This window comes from Thermobia domestica, chromosome 13 (genome assembly GCF_964235325.1).
Source record: "Thermobia domestica chromosome 13, izTheDome1.hap1.1, whole genome shotgun sequence".
Classification (NCBI taxonomy): domain Eukaryota; kingdom Metazoa; phylum Arthropoda; class Insecta; order Zygentoma; family Lepismatidae; genus Thermobia; species Thermobia domestica.
The window spans coordinates 49,036,270-49,053,913 of NC_137466.1; the positions used below are offsets into that span (position 1 = coordinate 49,036,270).

General features: G+C 31.3%; 1 protein-coding gene across 1 annotated transcript in view; it reads right to left on the reverse strand.

Moving 5' to 3' along the window:
- The window catches only part of LOC145668132 (proclotting enzyme-like), a 111,048-nt gene that overhangs the window by 24,725 nt on the left and 68,679 nt on the right, over positions 1-17,644 (reverse strand). Inside the window, exons 3-5 of the mRNA XM_081735697.1 lie at positions 15,897-16,012; positions 5,642-5,778; positions 2,228-2,415 (exon numbers count right to left, since the gene is read on the reverse strand). Coding sequence (XP_081591823.1) covers positions 2,228-2,415; positions 5,642-5,778; positions 15,897-16,012 — 441 coding nt within the window. The remainder of the gene's footprint in view (positions 1-2,227; positions 2,416-5,641; positions 5,779-15,896; positions 16,013-17,644) is intronic.

Here is a 17,644-nt window from a genome sequence, read left to right on the forward strand (position 1 = left end):
GTTCAATTTAGGGAAGGTAACAGATGTTACTGAAACTGTAATCCAATTAAATTAGAAGGTATGCACTTGGTAAGTGATTTTCTTGTTCATATTTTACATTAATATTTTGAAAACAATATTGTAGTTTCCTGTGGCCATTCATGAAAACATTTTGGTAGGCGTGAGATTTTTGTGACAAAATTTATACTAGAGATAGTGCTCCAGCTCTTGTATGCATTTGTTACTATTCCCATATGTTTCCTACATGTTAAACAAAAGCGATGGTATTTAACGAAATTTTTTTTTAATAATTTTATTTTAGATAGAAAAACATAGTATTCAAGTAATTTTCTCCATATGTATGGAAAGTGTAGACCTATTTTCTTACTATTGATGTTGAAATATTTCGTGTTGTGCTATAATCAAAGAGACTCCACCAATGATGCCAAGTCAAAAGTAACACGATGAAATAAATCAGGCTCCAACTGGTGTTTGAACAAACAGTTAAGAACCTTCAATGTAGGTTTGCTACTGGCAGTCGCGCACCCAGATTTTTTGTTGGGAAGGGTCTAAATCTTGGGGAGAAGGGTACATACTACAAGACGTCGTCTATATACTATTGAATAGGTGTTATTCTGCATCCTGGAAGACGATAAGTAATTGCTAAATACTGCCATCTATATTCTCAGGAAAATGTTAGAACTACATTGTTTTCATAAGGAAAGAAAGAGTACAGCTGAAATGTAAGATCAAATTTTTACGTTATGTCAATCATTTATTTCCTAAACAGCTATAAGTTAATTAACAAAGTGTACAAATATATGTTGAGCTACTAATTCGGTAGGAGGCAGAGTCAGGACTCACTGGATCCCTCGTGTGAGTGCACCCCCTGGCTACAGGTACACAGTGAGTAGATTCTAAGCAATTTCGATCTGTGTAATTCCAGAAAAGCTACAGAACACTTACAAATAACTGAAAGCCCCACAAGTTTGGTGCAGAGCTGCTTGCTGAAAAATTACATACTATCTAGATTAGCGTTTCTCAACCGCTGTGTCGCAACACATTGATATGTCACGAATACATGTCAAGTGTGTCGCGAGATGTTTAATGTCTTCTAAGAACTTCCGCAAAGAAATTATCTTTAAAAGAAAAAAATATCATCAATCGACTTGATTTCACACTTGTCTTTAAAGTTTAAAACTGGAAAGTTTTCTTTTAACGCTGTTCATTTTTCTTTGGAAAGAAACACTGATGATAATATTCCTTTCTCATATTAACGTAAGTTTCTTTTATGTTAATATGTTTCTATTCAAGAGTCTTACGTAATTTACTTGTAAGATTTCTATGTCATAGTCATTCCATAATAAAAAATGTATTGTATGTATTTTTATGTATTTGGTTTTTTTCGCATTTGGTAAAAAGAAAAAGTCGCATACAGGAGTATCGCGAAAATTCGAAATGTACTTTGGTGTGCCCCAAAGGAAAAAAGTTGAGAAACGGTGATCTAGATTATATACATCATGTATTTCTGTACAAATATGCTTTACGATCTATATTTGTTAAACCTCTTTAGTCAATTACCTACAAAGGAGCATTTTCCGAACTTTTAATAGAATCTTAAAAAGTATTTTTAATAGCTTTCGCTAACGTTTCATCAGACAGAAAGGGTATAACCAGGAAGAAAGAAATATTGAAAAAAAGACAAGCTACTGAGTTTTCTTTTCGTTAAAATCCTTATCTTAAAATAATGTTCCGTTTGTACTCAATGGAGACATCAAAACATTTGTATTTCATTTTTTGCTCGTTATATTTTACAATTCATTGGTCAAAATCCTATTAAAACCACCCTCAAACAACCACTGAAGTATAAAATACAATAACGAAAGCTTAGGAGTGATATATTTCTAACTGCTAGTTATGCATGGAAACATAAAGTCGCGTCATCTGCAAAACTGTACGCTTAAAATCGTCATTATACATAAGACTATATTGTTAATAGGAATTTACTAAACAGTACAATAGCAAAATTTGAATTGAATTGGTGAAATCTCAAGTACCGTTGGTGTTGTTCTGTGATATTAGAAAATATGGTAGCCGTAGACATCATATTAGGCAATTAATGAATGTTTCAAAACAAAGATTAAAATATGAATAAATTTTTGCTTGGAATAATTGTGTTTTTGATTTTCTAAAATTATGCTGAGATTTATGTGAATTTCAGAAATGTTTTTTATTAATTATGGTTTACCTCTATTTGTAGGATCTGCTGTAATATCTGGTCGTGTGGACGTGCTTGGAACGGAAACACCTGGCCGTGATGTAACTGATCCACCAGGCTGAGGACCTGGTTGAGGCTTTGGAGGAGCGGGTTGAGGCTGTGGAGGACCAAACACGCCCCCTAAAATATTGTTGTCTGGACAGCATACTCCAACAAACCTGAAAGTACAAAATTGGTATTTTCAGAATTTCTTCTTTATTATACCGTCTAGCAAATTGAAAATAAATAAATATTGAAAATAAGCACTCTCAATTATAATAAAGTAAACTAGAGAAAAAGTCAAGTCAGCAACAAGAAAAATATTATATTAGTTTTAAGAGGTAAGTTGGTCTTTAAATAGACACAATGCGCAAACATACATATGCATAGAACAACAAAAAAATCACTAATAATATAAATGATTGTAGGTAAGTAAATTTTGAATTAAGATTTTGAAATAATGATACTATCAAATTAACACTAATAATTCTGGATGTTTCATTTCAAATTCAGAATTTTAATTGAGGTACACTCATGTCCAAAATTATTGTCGCATGTCTATAAATATGTTGTTTTAGGAATATGATTTGATAACGAATTCGCCCGGTATTTCTTATAATGTTAGTATGTGTATAATCGGCAAATACATGTATGTGGCAAATTTCATGTCAAAAGAGCAGTAAGTAAGAATAATAAAACAAAAATAAAACTTTCTTGTCCATTTAGCAACATTTTGTTTTACTCATTCTAATTTTCGTATTTATAATTCTTTTGCTATGAAATTTACCACAAATATACATTTCCCGATTATACATATAGTATCAATATTAAAAGTACCTTGCAAAATCATTATCAAATTATATTCTTACAAGAAAACAGTTATAGATATATGACAATCGTGTGGACATGTGGTGCACACCTTTGGTTTAACGAACTGATTCATAATAGCTTTGCTATCCTAAATAACTTAAACTACAAACACAAATCACTGAATAAAACAACGTTTATTTTAAAAATAAAAACTGTGTAACAGTTTTGCTAACTAACTGAACATATTGGCTTCATCATACAAAACATATTCACAGCCAATATGTTCTGACGAAGCCAATATGTTCAGTTAGTTAGCGAAACTATTTCATAATTATTATTTTTTAAAATAAACGTCATCCTTTGTTTGTTTCATTAATAATCCTAATATTTTTTTTTAGTAGACATTGTATGTAAGTAGTAATGTATGCGTGGTCAGATTCTTTTTGGTTAATCTTGTTTATATTTATATTAATTTCTTTATCCATTAATGGTATTTTAGTTGATAACGTAGTCCTGACAATTTTGTATATTAATGCAACACATTTTTTAAAGTCCTAAATATGGTATACAGTATTATTTAATATTAATTGTTTGCACATATTAATTGTATTTTAGTATAAGTTAAAACTAGGTAAAATGTTTAAAATTCTGCATTAGTAGTCTTTGTAAATAGTTGTTTCCATCAAAAATTTAAATTGTTCCACCTTTCACTGCTTATAGTTATCTTAAAGTTATATTATGTTCAAATTGTCGTATTTGAAAGAAAAAATAATTAAAATAAGCTACTCAAAATAATTATCTGGAAACAATAATCCGACACTTAACAAAATAATACCATCTTGGAAATACAAACAAAATTTAAGAAACGATTATGATTAATTGAAATGAGGAATGTAAACAAAATAAGAAATATATTAAAATATTTTAATGGTAATTTACACTTTATTTCCAAATAGAAATAAAACAAGACAAGAATCTAAAATTCAACTAATAAAAACATGAGAAAAATTGAATTTATCGGAAAGAAAAGATGCTTTCTATCACTAGATTTTCTATTGGTAATAACTTAGGATTAAATTGAGTAATTTTAATTCATTTTCAGTAATGTATAAAGAAATGCGTTCCTTTTACACCAAAACGAACATTTTGTTTACATTTTTAATGTATTCCAAATTTTTTGGTAAGTTAAGGTTTAGTGGAGAAAAAGTACTTTTGAATTCGACTAATAGAATATGTTTTAAATTCATGTTTAATAGTTTGGTAAGACTTTAGAATAGATAAATAGTCGAAAGGAAAGGTAAATATTTAAGGATTATCATCAACTGACCAGTTAACCATTCATGTCAATAGTAACAATAAATCTTTCTTTATTCGAGGTGAATCAGAAAGTAAGGTTACAAAGCCTGCAGTGAAACGTATATATATTATTACATACACTCAATACGGCCAACAGATAGTACATACATTAGGTTATTTTTTTTTTTTCGACATAGTCTCCACACTTGGTTGAAGCACTTGTCGCATCGTGGGATGTGTTTGGAGATTCCCACCTGGTAAAAATCCTGTCCTTGCGTGTTCAACTACGTTGTCACGATGTGTTTCACCTCCTCGTCTGAAGAGAAGCGACGGCCTCCTAGGTGCTCCTTCAAATGCGAGAACAGGTGAAAGTCCCTTGGAACGAGTCCTGTTGTGCTGAACCAGCTTCTTCACACGAGCTGTGCTCAAATCTGTTGACGCCGTGCTGGGTCGGCCAATGCGTTCCTCGTCTGTGACGTTTTCTCTATCAGCCGCAAACTTTCAACACCATTCTGCTACATGATGAGACATTACAGCATCTTCGTGAACCTCTAGTACCTGCCGGTGAATTTCAGTTGCGGTTACATGCTTCGCCCACAGAAATCAAATAACTAAGCGGACTTCTTCGCGAGACCAGTTTTCCAAACGAGTCGTCATTTGTATTTACATACAACTAGTGCCGTAGGCGGCGGGTGGCTGAAACTCTACACAATTGACAACAGCCTTGTAACCTTAGTTTTTGATCATACCTCGTATTTAAAGATTGTGATAATCATCTGACAATTAACCATTCATGCCAGTAATAACAATAAGTCTTTCTTTATAATGTTTAATAACGACATTTAATTACAGTGGAAAAGTAAAACCTATTAAATGATTAATTAGTAATTTCAAAACTAAAATATTTAGCATAAATAAAATTGATATTCACTACTCCAGAAACAAAACAAAACAAAAACTAACAGAATAATATTGAACTTCAAAGTATTTATATCTTCCTTTTGTCAAATTTAATTCTTCCATAATAGTAACGGTATTATTATGTTATCTAATTCAATACTTCTTAGATAATATTTCTTTTATAAATTTTATGTTTCTAAGGAAAGCTCAATCTTTACGTGAAGATGAATAATTAAAATTAAATGATGGTGAATTTATTATTTTTAAAACTCATTTTGTGGCAATAAATTAGTAAATCACACGAAGTATTCATTGTTATTACAGTCTTCCATTTCATTTCACAATTCATTATAATTAATGCAATTCCATGTTGCAAATAACTAATAACATTGTACTTACGTTCCTTGGATGATGCACATGAAGTCTAGAAATCTAACAAAATTTAGTCGAAATTCTTCCAAAATACAATGGTGCAAATGTCGGCAGTGTCCTGATTGCTCACTTGGTGTGTAACATTTTTGATAAGGTTGATCGGGCTATAAAGAGAATTAATTTAGATATAAAAATAGCAGTCAAAAATTTGCATGAACTTCGTATTAGCCGTTAGATATACGTAAATTGTAATGTGAAATGTAAACTAAAATATTTTTACTTTATATTATTTTATTTATTTTATCAAATTAGGCAAACATTTGCACTTCAACGTGTACAAATTAATCAAGGTGGAAGATGATAGGAAAGGGTGATAAAATTCACGATTGGTTGATATTAAACTGAAAATAGAAATAGCTTTAAAAAAAGGAACCCACTTTGCATCTGATGCTTTCTATGCATGTTAAAACTTAATCTTTAATGTTTCAGCCCGTGCTGGGAACACAATAGCAAACACTCCTACCGTAAACTGCAAGAAATCACTGAAACATTATGTAGGTTTTTACTCCTGTAATAACGAAACAATCTAAGTGTCCACAAAGCACTTAAACTTATTTAACACTTAACGGTTCGAACTATATCTGTTCATTTTTTGGGTTGAAAATATATTCTTCAAAAGATATGTCTTGTTTAGATATTTTTAGTTCCCACCTTAGTAGATATTTTAGTTTAGTTTAGTTTAGTTTGACTGTGTGCATTATTTCCTAAGAACGATTCATTTCCGTCTATTTACCTATGTAAAAAAATGTTTCAGTTATGAACATGATATTCATGTCTTTCCTTTACAGATGTGTTACATTGTAACTACAGGTGCTTGTTATGTGCAGAACACTGTTACCAGAAGATAGTAATGTGTGATCCTTTATAAATTATATAAAACCCTATTTACATTGTACAAATGAAGAATAAAATTTATTATCTTCTTGATAAGTCTTTTTGTTTAGTTCTTGATTATACAGTTCAATCTGGGATCCAAATTTCTTCCATTTGCATTAAGTTTAGGATTTCTTGTCCTGGTGAAAAACGATTCAAAAATATTCCTTTCTGTGTTGTAGTACGAGTGTAAGATATCAATTCTGTTGATGTCATATCCTTTGAAAGGACTGACACGGACAGTTCCTCTCCTCTTGCATCCCTGATGTGTTCTTTCACCCTCGTCACTATGTTCTACTTTGTCATTCCTATGTAGAACTCACTTTATATACAAAAAGGTGAATAAATTCCAAGTAATGATAATATATCTCTATAATAATTTTTATATTACAAACGTGAATTTTCAAAGTTTGTTCCAGATTTCACCGAACATTTAAATTCAAAAGAGTAGCCAGTTTTCATATTTTTTTCAGAAACTCTCTGATGAAATGGTAATGAAACCCACTTGTCCATTTTGGTTTTATTGACTAGATTGATGTAATAGTCCTACGCCGAGTTTTCCCATTTTCTGAGTGTGTAGTAATCAAATCCGTCCTTCTTTCCTAGGACATGTAATTTTTGAATGTGTCCCGAAGATCTTTTTCTTCTGTAGTGTATATAAATGCCCACAAAAGAAATTCTTCCAAATGTTGACCGTGATGAGATGTGAATGTACAGAGATTTTATGGACAAACATTTTCGAGGCAATTTCCTGTATACTCAAAAGCAGAACTTATTATTTTTGCGTTGTATGTTAATGTCTAGAAAACTCAATTCACTGTTACTTTCTTTTCATACAGTGAATTTTGTGTTTTTATAAATGTTACTAAATTTAGAGATTACATCTGCTAATGTGTTTTCTTTGTAAATAATTAAAGAGTTATCAACAAAATGAGACCTAATGAATTTATACGTCATATCTTTTTGTAAAACTTTCGTCTTATAATGATCCATAACTATATTGCCCAAGAGAAGCGATAATGGCCCATTACTTATCCTTCTTTCTGTTTGCTTATATTATTTTCAAATTGAAAATAATTACTTTTCAGACAACATTCTAATTATTTAGTGATTTCATACATTATTAGATCTGAACATTTATTTTCTCTTAATTTTAGTTGTGTGCATAAAGTGACAAAACCAATTAGAATAGAATTGTACATGTCCTTGATGCTGACTGCAATTGGTTGTAACCATATGGCCCAGCTCATCGAATATTAATGAAGAAAATTTTAACTTTCTAAGTGAACCTCATATAAAGGCAGCTTTGAGAAATTTCTCTTCGCAAACAGACAAAAGTGTATATGTATGTGTGCGTCTTCGCGACGCAGAAAATCCTTTCATTTCTCCAAATATGGTTATAAAATGTAACCCAAAGAGGAAATCTACTCCCTCTGCATTCTTAACCACAGTGCTTCATGATTATTTTTAACTATTACGTTATCCATTGTGTTGCGTTTGGTGGCTGGAAGCACCTTTGAGAGAAGGCACTGACAACAGTGTGTTCATTCTACGAAAAAACACGAAGGACGAAACATATAAGTTCAAAAGTGGCATAGTCCTTCAATCTATTTAACTCGTCAATGTGAAAATTATCGAGTAATTTTAATAAGTTAATCTATAATGATAAACAAAAAATAGAATCATAAACAAAAGCAGGGATACAGCAAAAGAGTGGCTTCATACGAAGAGGATGGACAGGAACCAAAATATTCAGATAAGTTACGGTTGAAAGGGTTTTTCCCGGGACGAATAGTTCGCGACGCGTTCGTGCAATAGGGCCTTTTAACAAACTTGAAATAATGTGATTAATATAAAACATAATTGTGTAAAACATGTAAAACATTTAATTGATATTCATATAAATACGTAATTATGCATGATATCTTTGTGTTTTGTGTCTTTTCACAAGCATGAAAATAAAACATTTCAAATGTGCATGAAACCAAAAAGTTAGTGTATAAGTTATGTTAGCGTATATTGGTAATACAGCTTACTATTTCGCCCTTACACAAGGTAACACCAGCACGCTCTGTTCCCCGAACTCTGGACTAAACAGGTCTCAAGTGATGGTTGTAACAGGTAAACTTTGTGGATGCCTCTAAGTGAATCTGTACACGGGTCCAATATACAATAAATTATGGTACTATTGCATGGTGGACTCGGGCGGGGTGTAGCTGGGGGACTCACAATGCAAACCATAGTCCAAGGCGAATTAGTGTTCTTGTATCGGCTATCGGAGCAGTACTCTTCCTGACCACTAATGCCATACAACCATTCACCCACCAGCCTACGTTTTAATATTGTAAGTGGCGGAATGCATCCAATGCGGAATAACCAAAATACAGCCACATGGTCTGCATTGACGAGAGATTTTATGTGAGGTAGAATTTTGAAGATGTGTTTGATTCCGGTAGAATTTCAAGATATTTTTGATTGAATATTTAAAATTTTAAATATTCCAGAAATAAATTTAGACTATTTTTCAATCTTATAGGTTGGTGATTTCCTGCCAGAGATAACTGGTCTAAGAGCTATGTCCTTTTTGACAATTTTCGGATGTCCGAATATAAGCAATAAAGATAGTGCGTCATTTTAAGACGTTTAACTGTGATTATATCAGTAGTCCACGATGCCTCCAAAATTGTATTTGCCTTCCTAATTAACACGTTTAAAGGATTAGTAACTTCTGAATATGATTCACAGTTATAAGTGTATTACGGACCCTCAAGTGAGTCTCGTACGTTAAATTTCTACCTTTGCTTAAAAATGAACTTTTGTACTCGTATGTGTAGCTCACTGGGTCTCTTTGACGGAGCCTCTAATAACATATTTTATGATAAGAAATATTTTGTTTTTCCTCTCATCACAGTAATTATGCAGAATTTCATTGCTTGCGGAGGAATATTAGTGATACATCCATCCTAGTAAGTGGGTCCTTCAGAAATGGCCACCCAAGAAGATACACCAATGAACAGCATTATAAATATTTCTTTGTTGAAAATGAAATTTGTAATAAATCTCATCGAAATGACCTACAATTGTTCTTTCATAAATTAGTAGTAAAAATTTTGTGAAGGAGAAGTAATTACAACTTCGTAACAGTTTCTTTCGGTCATTAATCCGTTCGCATCGATAAAGGTTCGCACGCTCACATAGACAGTACACAATGTGGGCTACTAATCCAGTAATTTTTGATGAATATATTAAAATTGAAATTTACAGTGAAGTTTTGTTAATTTGTCAATGTAATATATTTGTTGTGATCGACAGTAAGTATCAACCGTGAAACAAACAAACAAATAAAAGTAAAACAGAGAAAAATATGACACAAATATAATACAAAAAGAAACTTGCTTTTAATAATTTTGCATTAAAATTCCAATAATATGTGTTTGTGTTAGAACTAAGTTGCATGCTCATTTAAGTAAGTTATGTTGGTTTGTAAATTTGATTTGTTTGCCTGCATGCAATAACGTAAGCCGGTATTACATACAGGCATGCCCATCATAATGATTCAAAGGTGATGGTGCCACGAAGCTCCTCGTCACTGCACGAACTTTGGACCAGGTTCGACCCTCATTTGCTGTGAAGTATCTATGCTACATATGAGACAATGAATCGGAGTTGATTTCAATAACAGAACAGTACTATTGACCTGGGCTATATGAGTATAGTAACAAGTATCAGGAACTGTGAGCCGAACCAGGTGTTTCGGGGAATCATGGAATCGAATCCCATAATCTTATATAATTGACATCCTGATTTGAGATATAAGTAAATCTGAACCATATTATAAAATTGGCTGCCCGAACCGGAATCGAACTATTTAATATTATAAATTTGTCGCCTATAGAACAGGTACATTCGGGAACTGGATCGCACATGTTATGCAGTTAATTCAATTTAGTAGTTTTGATTTATATTCGTAATACGTCCATTTATTTATTATGGCGAACCTATTACCTTTATCCGACTTAACACACGAAAGGTTATTTATAGAGAGCCAATCTTTGGCAAGTATAAATTAATCAAGTATTTTCGTTATGTTGATGACTCTTTAATTATTTACAGAGAAGTCACATTAGCAGATATAATTTCTAAATTCAATAGCATTTATAAAAATATAAAATTCATTATACTAAAAGAAAACAACAATACACTTAGTTTCCTAGATATTAACATACAGCGCAAAAATAATAAGTTCTGTTCGTCTGTATACAGGAAAGAAATTCCCTCGGAAATGTTTGTCTACAAAGACTCAGTACATTTACAGCTTATCAAGGCGAACATTTGGAAGAACTTATTTTCTGAGGGCATTTAGATATACCACAGAAGAAAAAGATCTTGGGAATCATATTCAAAAATTGTATGCCCGAAGAAAAAAAGAATGGATTTGATTACTGCACACTGAAAAAAATGGCAAAACTCGGCGTGGGACTATTATATCAATCCAGTCAATAATATCCAAATGGACAATAAGGAGTTTCATTATCACTTTACCCGAGAGTTAAAAAAAAAAAAAAAATGAAAACTGGCTATTCTTGTGTACTTAAATTTTTGGTGAAATCTGTAACAAGCTTTGAAAATTCAGTTTTGAAATACAAAAATTATTTCAGAGATAAATTATCATTACCAGGAATTTATTCAGCTTTATTGTACATGCAGTGAGTTATACATAGGAATGACAAAAAGGAACATCCTAAAAAGGGTAAAAGAATACATCAAGGATGGAAGAGGAGAGGAACTCCCACATCAGGACTTTCAAAGCACTTGCAAGAATCAGGAAACGACATCAATAGAATTGGTGTTCTACACTCGTGCTCTAACAACATAGAAAGGAATGGTTTTGAGTCGTTTTTCATCAGGATAGAAAGTTCTAAAATTAATGCAGATGAGGAAAATTTGGATTACCGATTGAATTGTATAATCAAAAGCTCAATAAAAAACTTGTCTATAACAAAAGATTTTTTTTTTTTTTGGTACAATGTAAATAGTCTCACATCATCATCTTCTGGCAACAGTGCTCTGCGCTCAACAAACATCTGTAATTACATTGTGACAGACCTATAAAGGAAAGACATGATTAACATTTTCATAACCAAATTCAAATTTTGCATATGAGAGTAATCTGGAATGACCATTCTAAAGGAACATGGCATATAGTGATACAACTAATGAGAAGTAAAAATACTAAACAACACAAATCTTCTCTAAAATATTTTTATACCTTAAATATGAAAGGACATAGTTTAAACTGTTAACTGTTAAATATTTTTTAGTGCTTTGTGGATATTTTAGAGTTTCGTTAGCACAGGACTAAAAAAACTACATAATGTCTCAATGACTTCTTTCAGTTTGCGGTAGGAGTGTTCGTGATCATGGCTCCAGCGCGAACTGAAAAATTGAAGATTAAGTTTTAACATAGATGCAAAAGCACCGGATGCAAGGTAGGTTCCTTTTCTATAAATCATATTTGCATCCTATAGTATCTACAAGTTATTAATATGGTTTGTATTTTTCTGCAAATGCCGCTTACGAATAGTGAACTTGTATCCTGCTTATAGGTTGACTAGTAATTCGACATATTCGGAAAGGGGATATTCTACGACTAATTTATAACAAATTTGCCCTATGAACCCTGGGTAAGAAATGAGTGGTTTCGGAGTAATTTGTAGTTTAGTTTTTAATTTTTTTATTTTTTTTTTTAATTTGCCGATTTAAAACTAAAAAGTGCAAATTGTGAACAAGCTACTCCACTGACCGTTAAATCGATACTTTTCTAACAGCTGACGAATGAATAGAAAGCAATCAAACGAAGACTTGGTTAGTGGATTTTTTAATGAAACTTCAACCTATACTAACCTATGCAAATGTAAACAAACTACTTTCTAATTGGGCAAGCTTCCCAATTAGTAAAAATGGAACCGCTAGTGAAGAATGATCTCTCACTAGTTTCAATCTGTTTCTGAAGTTTCCTTGAAATAAACTGCATGTCATATGCAAGCTTTTGAAAGGTTCTATACTGGACATACTTTTCCTTTCGTCTACCTTTGTGTTCTATCGAGATACCTAGTTTTAAAAGCAACTTGACCCATCACGTATGCCGATATCTAAGCTTAGCGTTATGGATGGTTCTCACATATGCTAAATGCAGTTGCATACTGATCATATTCCTATATTGATTTCTTTCCTAAAATATCTCAGCTTCTCTAAATCACCAATGACATTTTTACCTTTGCTGCCCTTTTATGACTAACTTCTGAGGCTTTAGAGCCAAAATAATAGTACCTCTAAATAGGGCTTGACGAGCGCTTCCTATTACATCTATTGGTTAACGTCTACCTTCTGGGGCACTTGGCAAGGGAACTTTAAAATTAAAAAAAAAAATAATAATAAAAACCTTTAAGAATCAAATTAAAAGTTAATGCTACAACGTTATTTTTTTAAAAACTCTTTCGAAAGTTAATAAGATTTGTACCTTTGTGTAAAGCTTATGAAATGAGGTAGTCATTTTAGTAATTTGTACACCAGTTGTCTTAACTTTTTTTTTTTTTTTTTTTTTAGATATTCGCTTTGGTAGAAAGGATTGTTTAAAAATAATACTATAATTTGCGATTCATGACCCATTGGTGTTTGGCATTCTGATCATCTTGGGCATGTTCTTTTCTTTCATAGTACTTCATTTGTCAACTGTTAAAAAATCATCAATTTAATGGTCACAGTAGAGTAGTTTGTTCACAATTTGCACATTTTGGTTGTATATTGGCAAGTTAAAAACAAATCACAAGTCTTCAAATTACTCCGAACACTGATTTCCGATCCCCGGTTTAAGGGACGAATTTGTTCCAAATTAGTTGTATAATAACTCCTTTCAAGAAAAGAGCCAAATTACCAGTCACTCTGCATAAATACACACACACATATATATTATATCTATACACACTTTTCTTGTTTTCTCCTCCCTCTTTCTCTTCCATTCGGTGCCTAAGTAATTCTTGCAAATCTATTTTATGATATTTGTCTCTGAAAGGCCGAGAACTAACTATATTCTCTTTCAATTTTTGTTCTTTGAATGAACGAAACAATCTTCTTCAAATTCTCACTTTAATGAACTTGTAAATTGATAATCATAGTGAACAGACACGTTAATTTCTAGATTATACATGAAAAATAATGTTGCTATCTTTTCTCCTTGTTTTCAACATTTTCCAAGTGCGCATTTGTTCAGTACATTAAACAAATTTTTAATACCGGCACTTGTGTTTCACTTTAAAAATCATTAAAGTATACCTTTCTTTTAATGATTCAATAGTTTGAATATTAGCAACATATATTAAGTTATCGTTAGTATAATCAATCAATAGAATATTTACTTGACAATTCGTATAAGTAACGTAAATATCTATATTTTATCGTATCTACAAGCAACACACAATAGGCATCATGATTGACGTTTAAATTGACTCTACTTGATAAGATTATGATTGTTCACGTTAAATATTGTTATACGAATGCATTGGCAAAACATCGAACATTGTCATAATAACAAATATTATTACAAGAATTCCATATATTTCGTGCTTTCGTTAGTCTCACTTTACAGGTGTTATGTCCTGAGCATAGTATAACTGTTTAGAACAGAACTTAATTGTACTGTATTACTACAATATTGCTTCTTATTATACAAGGAGTAATGAATTCGTTAGTAGTTCAGAAATGGAGAGAAATGATAGTAAGAAAAATCTCCCAGAAATAAAATTATGGAATTTAGCGTAGAGAAACCTTAGGTTAAACCATGTTTACATTCCCAAGACTTGTTGATGTCATCATTTTGGAGTAAAATTAAAAAATATCGCTGCAATCTTCGTTGATTTGATTCCGTTGTGTCATGAATTTCTTCTGTTAGAAGACTATTGTGTATTAGAAACGGTGGGATTTAACTGGGCCCAGTTCTGCCAAAGCACCTGATGGCCTATTAGTTCTCTCAAGCACGTGTCTGCATGCTAAACTATAGACCCCAAACACTGTTAAGTAGATGACGTAGGTTGACAGACAGCCAATTACATGATGTTACTCTCGTATGATGGTTCAGCATGAGCAGCAACTGAGTGGAATTATGTTCTGATATGCCAACATTCTAATTGCTTGCAATTCCCGTGATAAGAATTACGTGACAACTGCGTGTAACAAACAGTTTATACTTTTGCGTAAAGGTAGAAATAGTGTATGTTAAACATTGAAACTATAACTAGATGTTGGTTTAATTAAAGCCGGAAATTATTAACAAAATACCGTAAATATCAATTGTGCCTACTTTCAAATTCTTGTGAAAAATGCCAATTTAATGTATTCAACCCTTTAGTTGCCATTTTTCTTTTCTCTACTTTCGTTATACATAAAAAGTTTGATCTGGAATATTTACAAAAATAGAGCTCTTAAATACAGTATCTAATGAAGCAGTAAATTGAGAAATTAATTTAAATATTTGAATGATAAAGTCAATTAGAACAGAAATGGTTATCTTCAACTGAAACCGTAGTTGTGTGAGTTGTTATTGTGTAAATAATATATAATTGAAACAACGTAAAGTGTCTAAAGGTAGTATCCTTTTTCTTGAAAGGAAGATATTTGTAAGTGAATATAATGCAAGGGTATTTTCAAAAGTAATTTATCGTTTTCTATCTATTTTTCAGGTTATAGAGAAAACTTTAATCTCTGACATTCCACCTGTAAATACTACCTGTATCTGTATAACAAAGTAACTAATATACAGACTATTTCATTCAAGCAAAACATTTATTCGAGTTTCATTTTTGATATATTACTCTTGTCTCTTAAATATTTCTATTTAAATGCCTTTGTCATTGCTTAGTTTGCCATTTTACCTGATTTTTCATTATTTTACTTAGCCATGAATTACTGGCTAAGTAATGACTAATTTATAATGAAAACGACTCAACGACAAAGCATCTTTTTGCCGTGATGGTAAAAATAAATGCGAATTTCTGATTTTGCATCTAACGTAGACAATATGACTGCTTTGTTGTATAACATCATCAGTAATTATTAATTCGAACACAAGATATAATATGTAACTTAGAAAATCTATGTATTATCCATTAATTCCTGAATTCCTTTTTTTATTTTTTGATATACATTACATCATATTAATCAATTTAGTTTAGATGTTAAAATCACTTTGCCTTTTTTTTTTTTTTTTTTTGCGTTAACTATTCTCAAATAAAAAATGAGTAATATAATAAAGTCATTCAAGGGTATCACAATATTAACATATGTAAAATCTTACCTTAGTTAATCCCAAAAGAATAAAACGCTTGTCAATATGAGGAGCTACTTGGCTTGGTAAAGACAAACCTGTTTCATTGATGAGACTACCCCAAGCTAATGTTGCCAGTTCAGATGCTAAAAACAATACAAAAAAGAAAGAAAAAATAATAATACTATAATAATAAAATATATCTTCAAGAACAGTATGACATTTTCTGTAAATTGTGTTGAATGTGCAAAGACTTAATGGTTTAGAGAAAAGATTTAGTATATTTCGGAGTATATACAGCAATAAACTGTACATTTTGTTTATCTCAATGCATAAATTAAAGGTTTCATAATACCACTGCGGTAATTATGATAAAGAAAAATCTTATAATTTAAATGAATAGACACTTTTAAAGAATCTAATCATTAAACAATAATAAAAAATAATGATTCTACTTATACGAACTATAACGATGACTTTTTTTAAACAAATATTAGTTTGATGTTTTATAATATTGACATTGAATTATTTATCCGGGTTTATAGTTCAACTATCCTGTGGGTTAGTCCAGAAAAGGTACAATAATACCAAATTTAATTATTGTAGCCCTACAGGAACTACTCAATAACTTTGGGGTATAGAAACTGTTCCATATATATAACATGGGAAATCTTTTTCAATTGCCTACAAAACCCCATTAAAGTTGGAAATTTTTATTTTTGGTGATTTGCTTAGGTAATGCTAACTAAAACGTACAAACATACCGAAATACCGAAATTCAAGTTTTTATTTTAATTCTAAGAACCTAAAACATGATATTATAGGTCCCCCCCCCCCAAAAAAAAACATTTACATAACATGGGGAATTTCTTCATCCCAATTTAGACCCCCTAAAAACTAAAGATATTCACTTTCGGCAATTTTCCTGTGAGTTAGTCTCAGAAGGTTACAATTATGCCAAATTTCATCATTCTATTTCTGCTGAATGTGCCTAAACATTTTAAGGTGTAGATGTCCCCCCCCCCCACACACACACAAAAAAAAAAAAAAAGGAAAAGATTTTCTAGTTCCCTATAAAACCACTCTAAAGTTGAAAATTTTTATTTTTAGTGATTTTGTTAAATAATCTTATAGAAAACGTATAAGGACACCGAATTTCAAGTTTTTATTTCAATTACAAGTGCCTAAAACATGAGATTATAGGTCAAAGAAAGGCCCATTTAAATAACATGGAGAATTTCTTCATCCCCCCTTTAGACACATACTCCTAAAAATTAAAAATATTCACTTTTGGCAATTTTCCTGTGTATTAATACCGAAAAGCTACAGTCATGCCTAATTTCAACTTCCCACGTCAACCAGAAGTACCCGTTATTTTATGTCTGTGAGTGAGTTCATGTAGTTCTATAAGTTAGGATAGGATATCATATTTACTCCGCAATATACAATTTAATTTTATCGCATGTTTAATTTTGAGTTTTCTTTCATTTCGCTTGAAAACAGACTTGGATATAAGAAAATATTTTCTCATACATATAATATTTCTGCTTATCTATTAATGATGAAAAGAGAAAAGATAAAAGTATCATATGAAAAGTTATCTTTAAAGTAAAAACTATCAAGATCTTAGAGCTTACACTTCTAAAGGCTATTATTTCCAACCTTCTTAACTGTAATGATAAAAATTTAAGGAATAATTAACACTTCTGACCAGAGTATATACACTTATTTATTAAAACTAAAATACAGTGTTAGTGAATTCCAGAGTCGTCATGGAT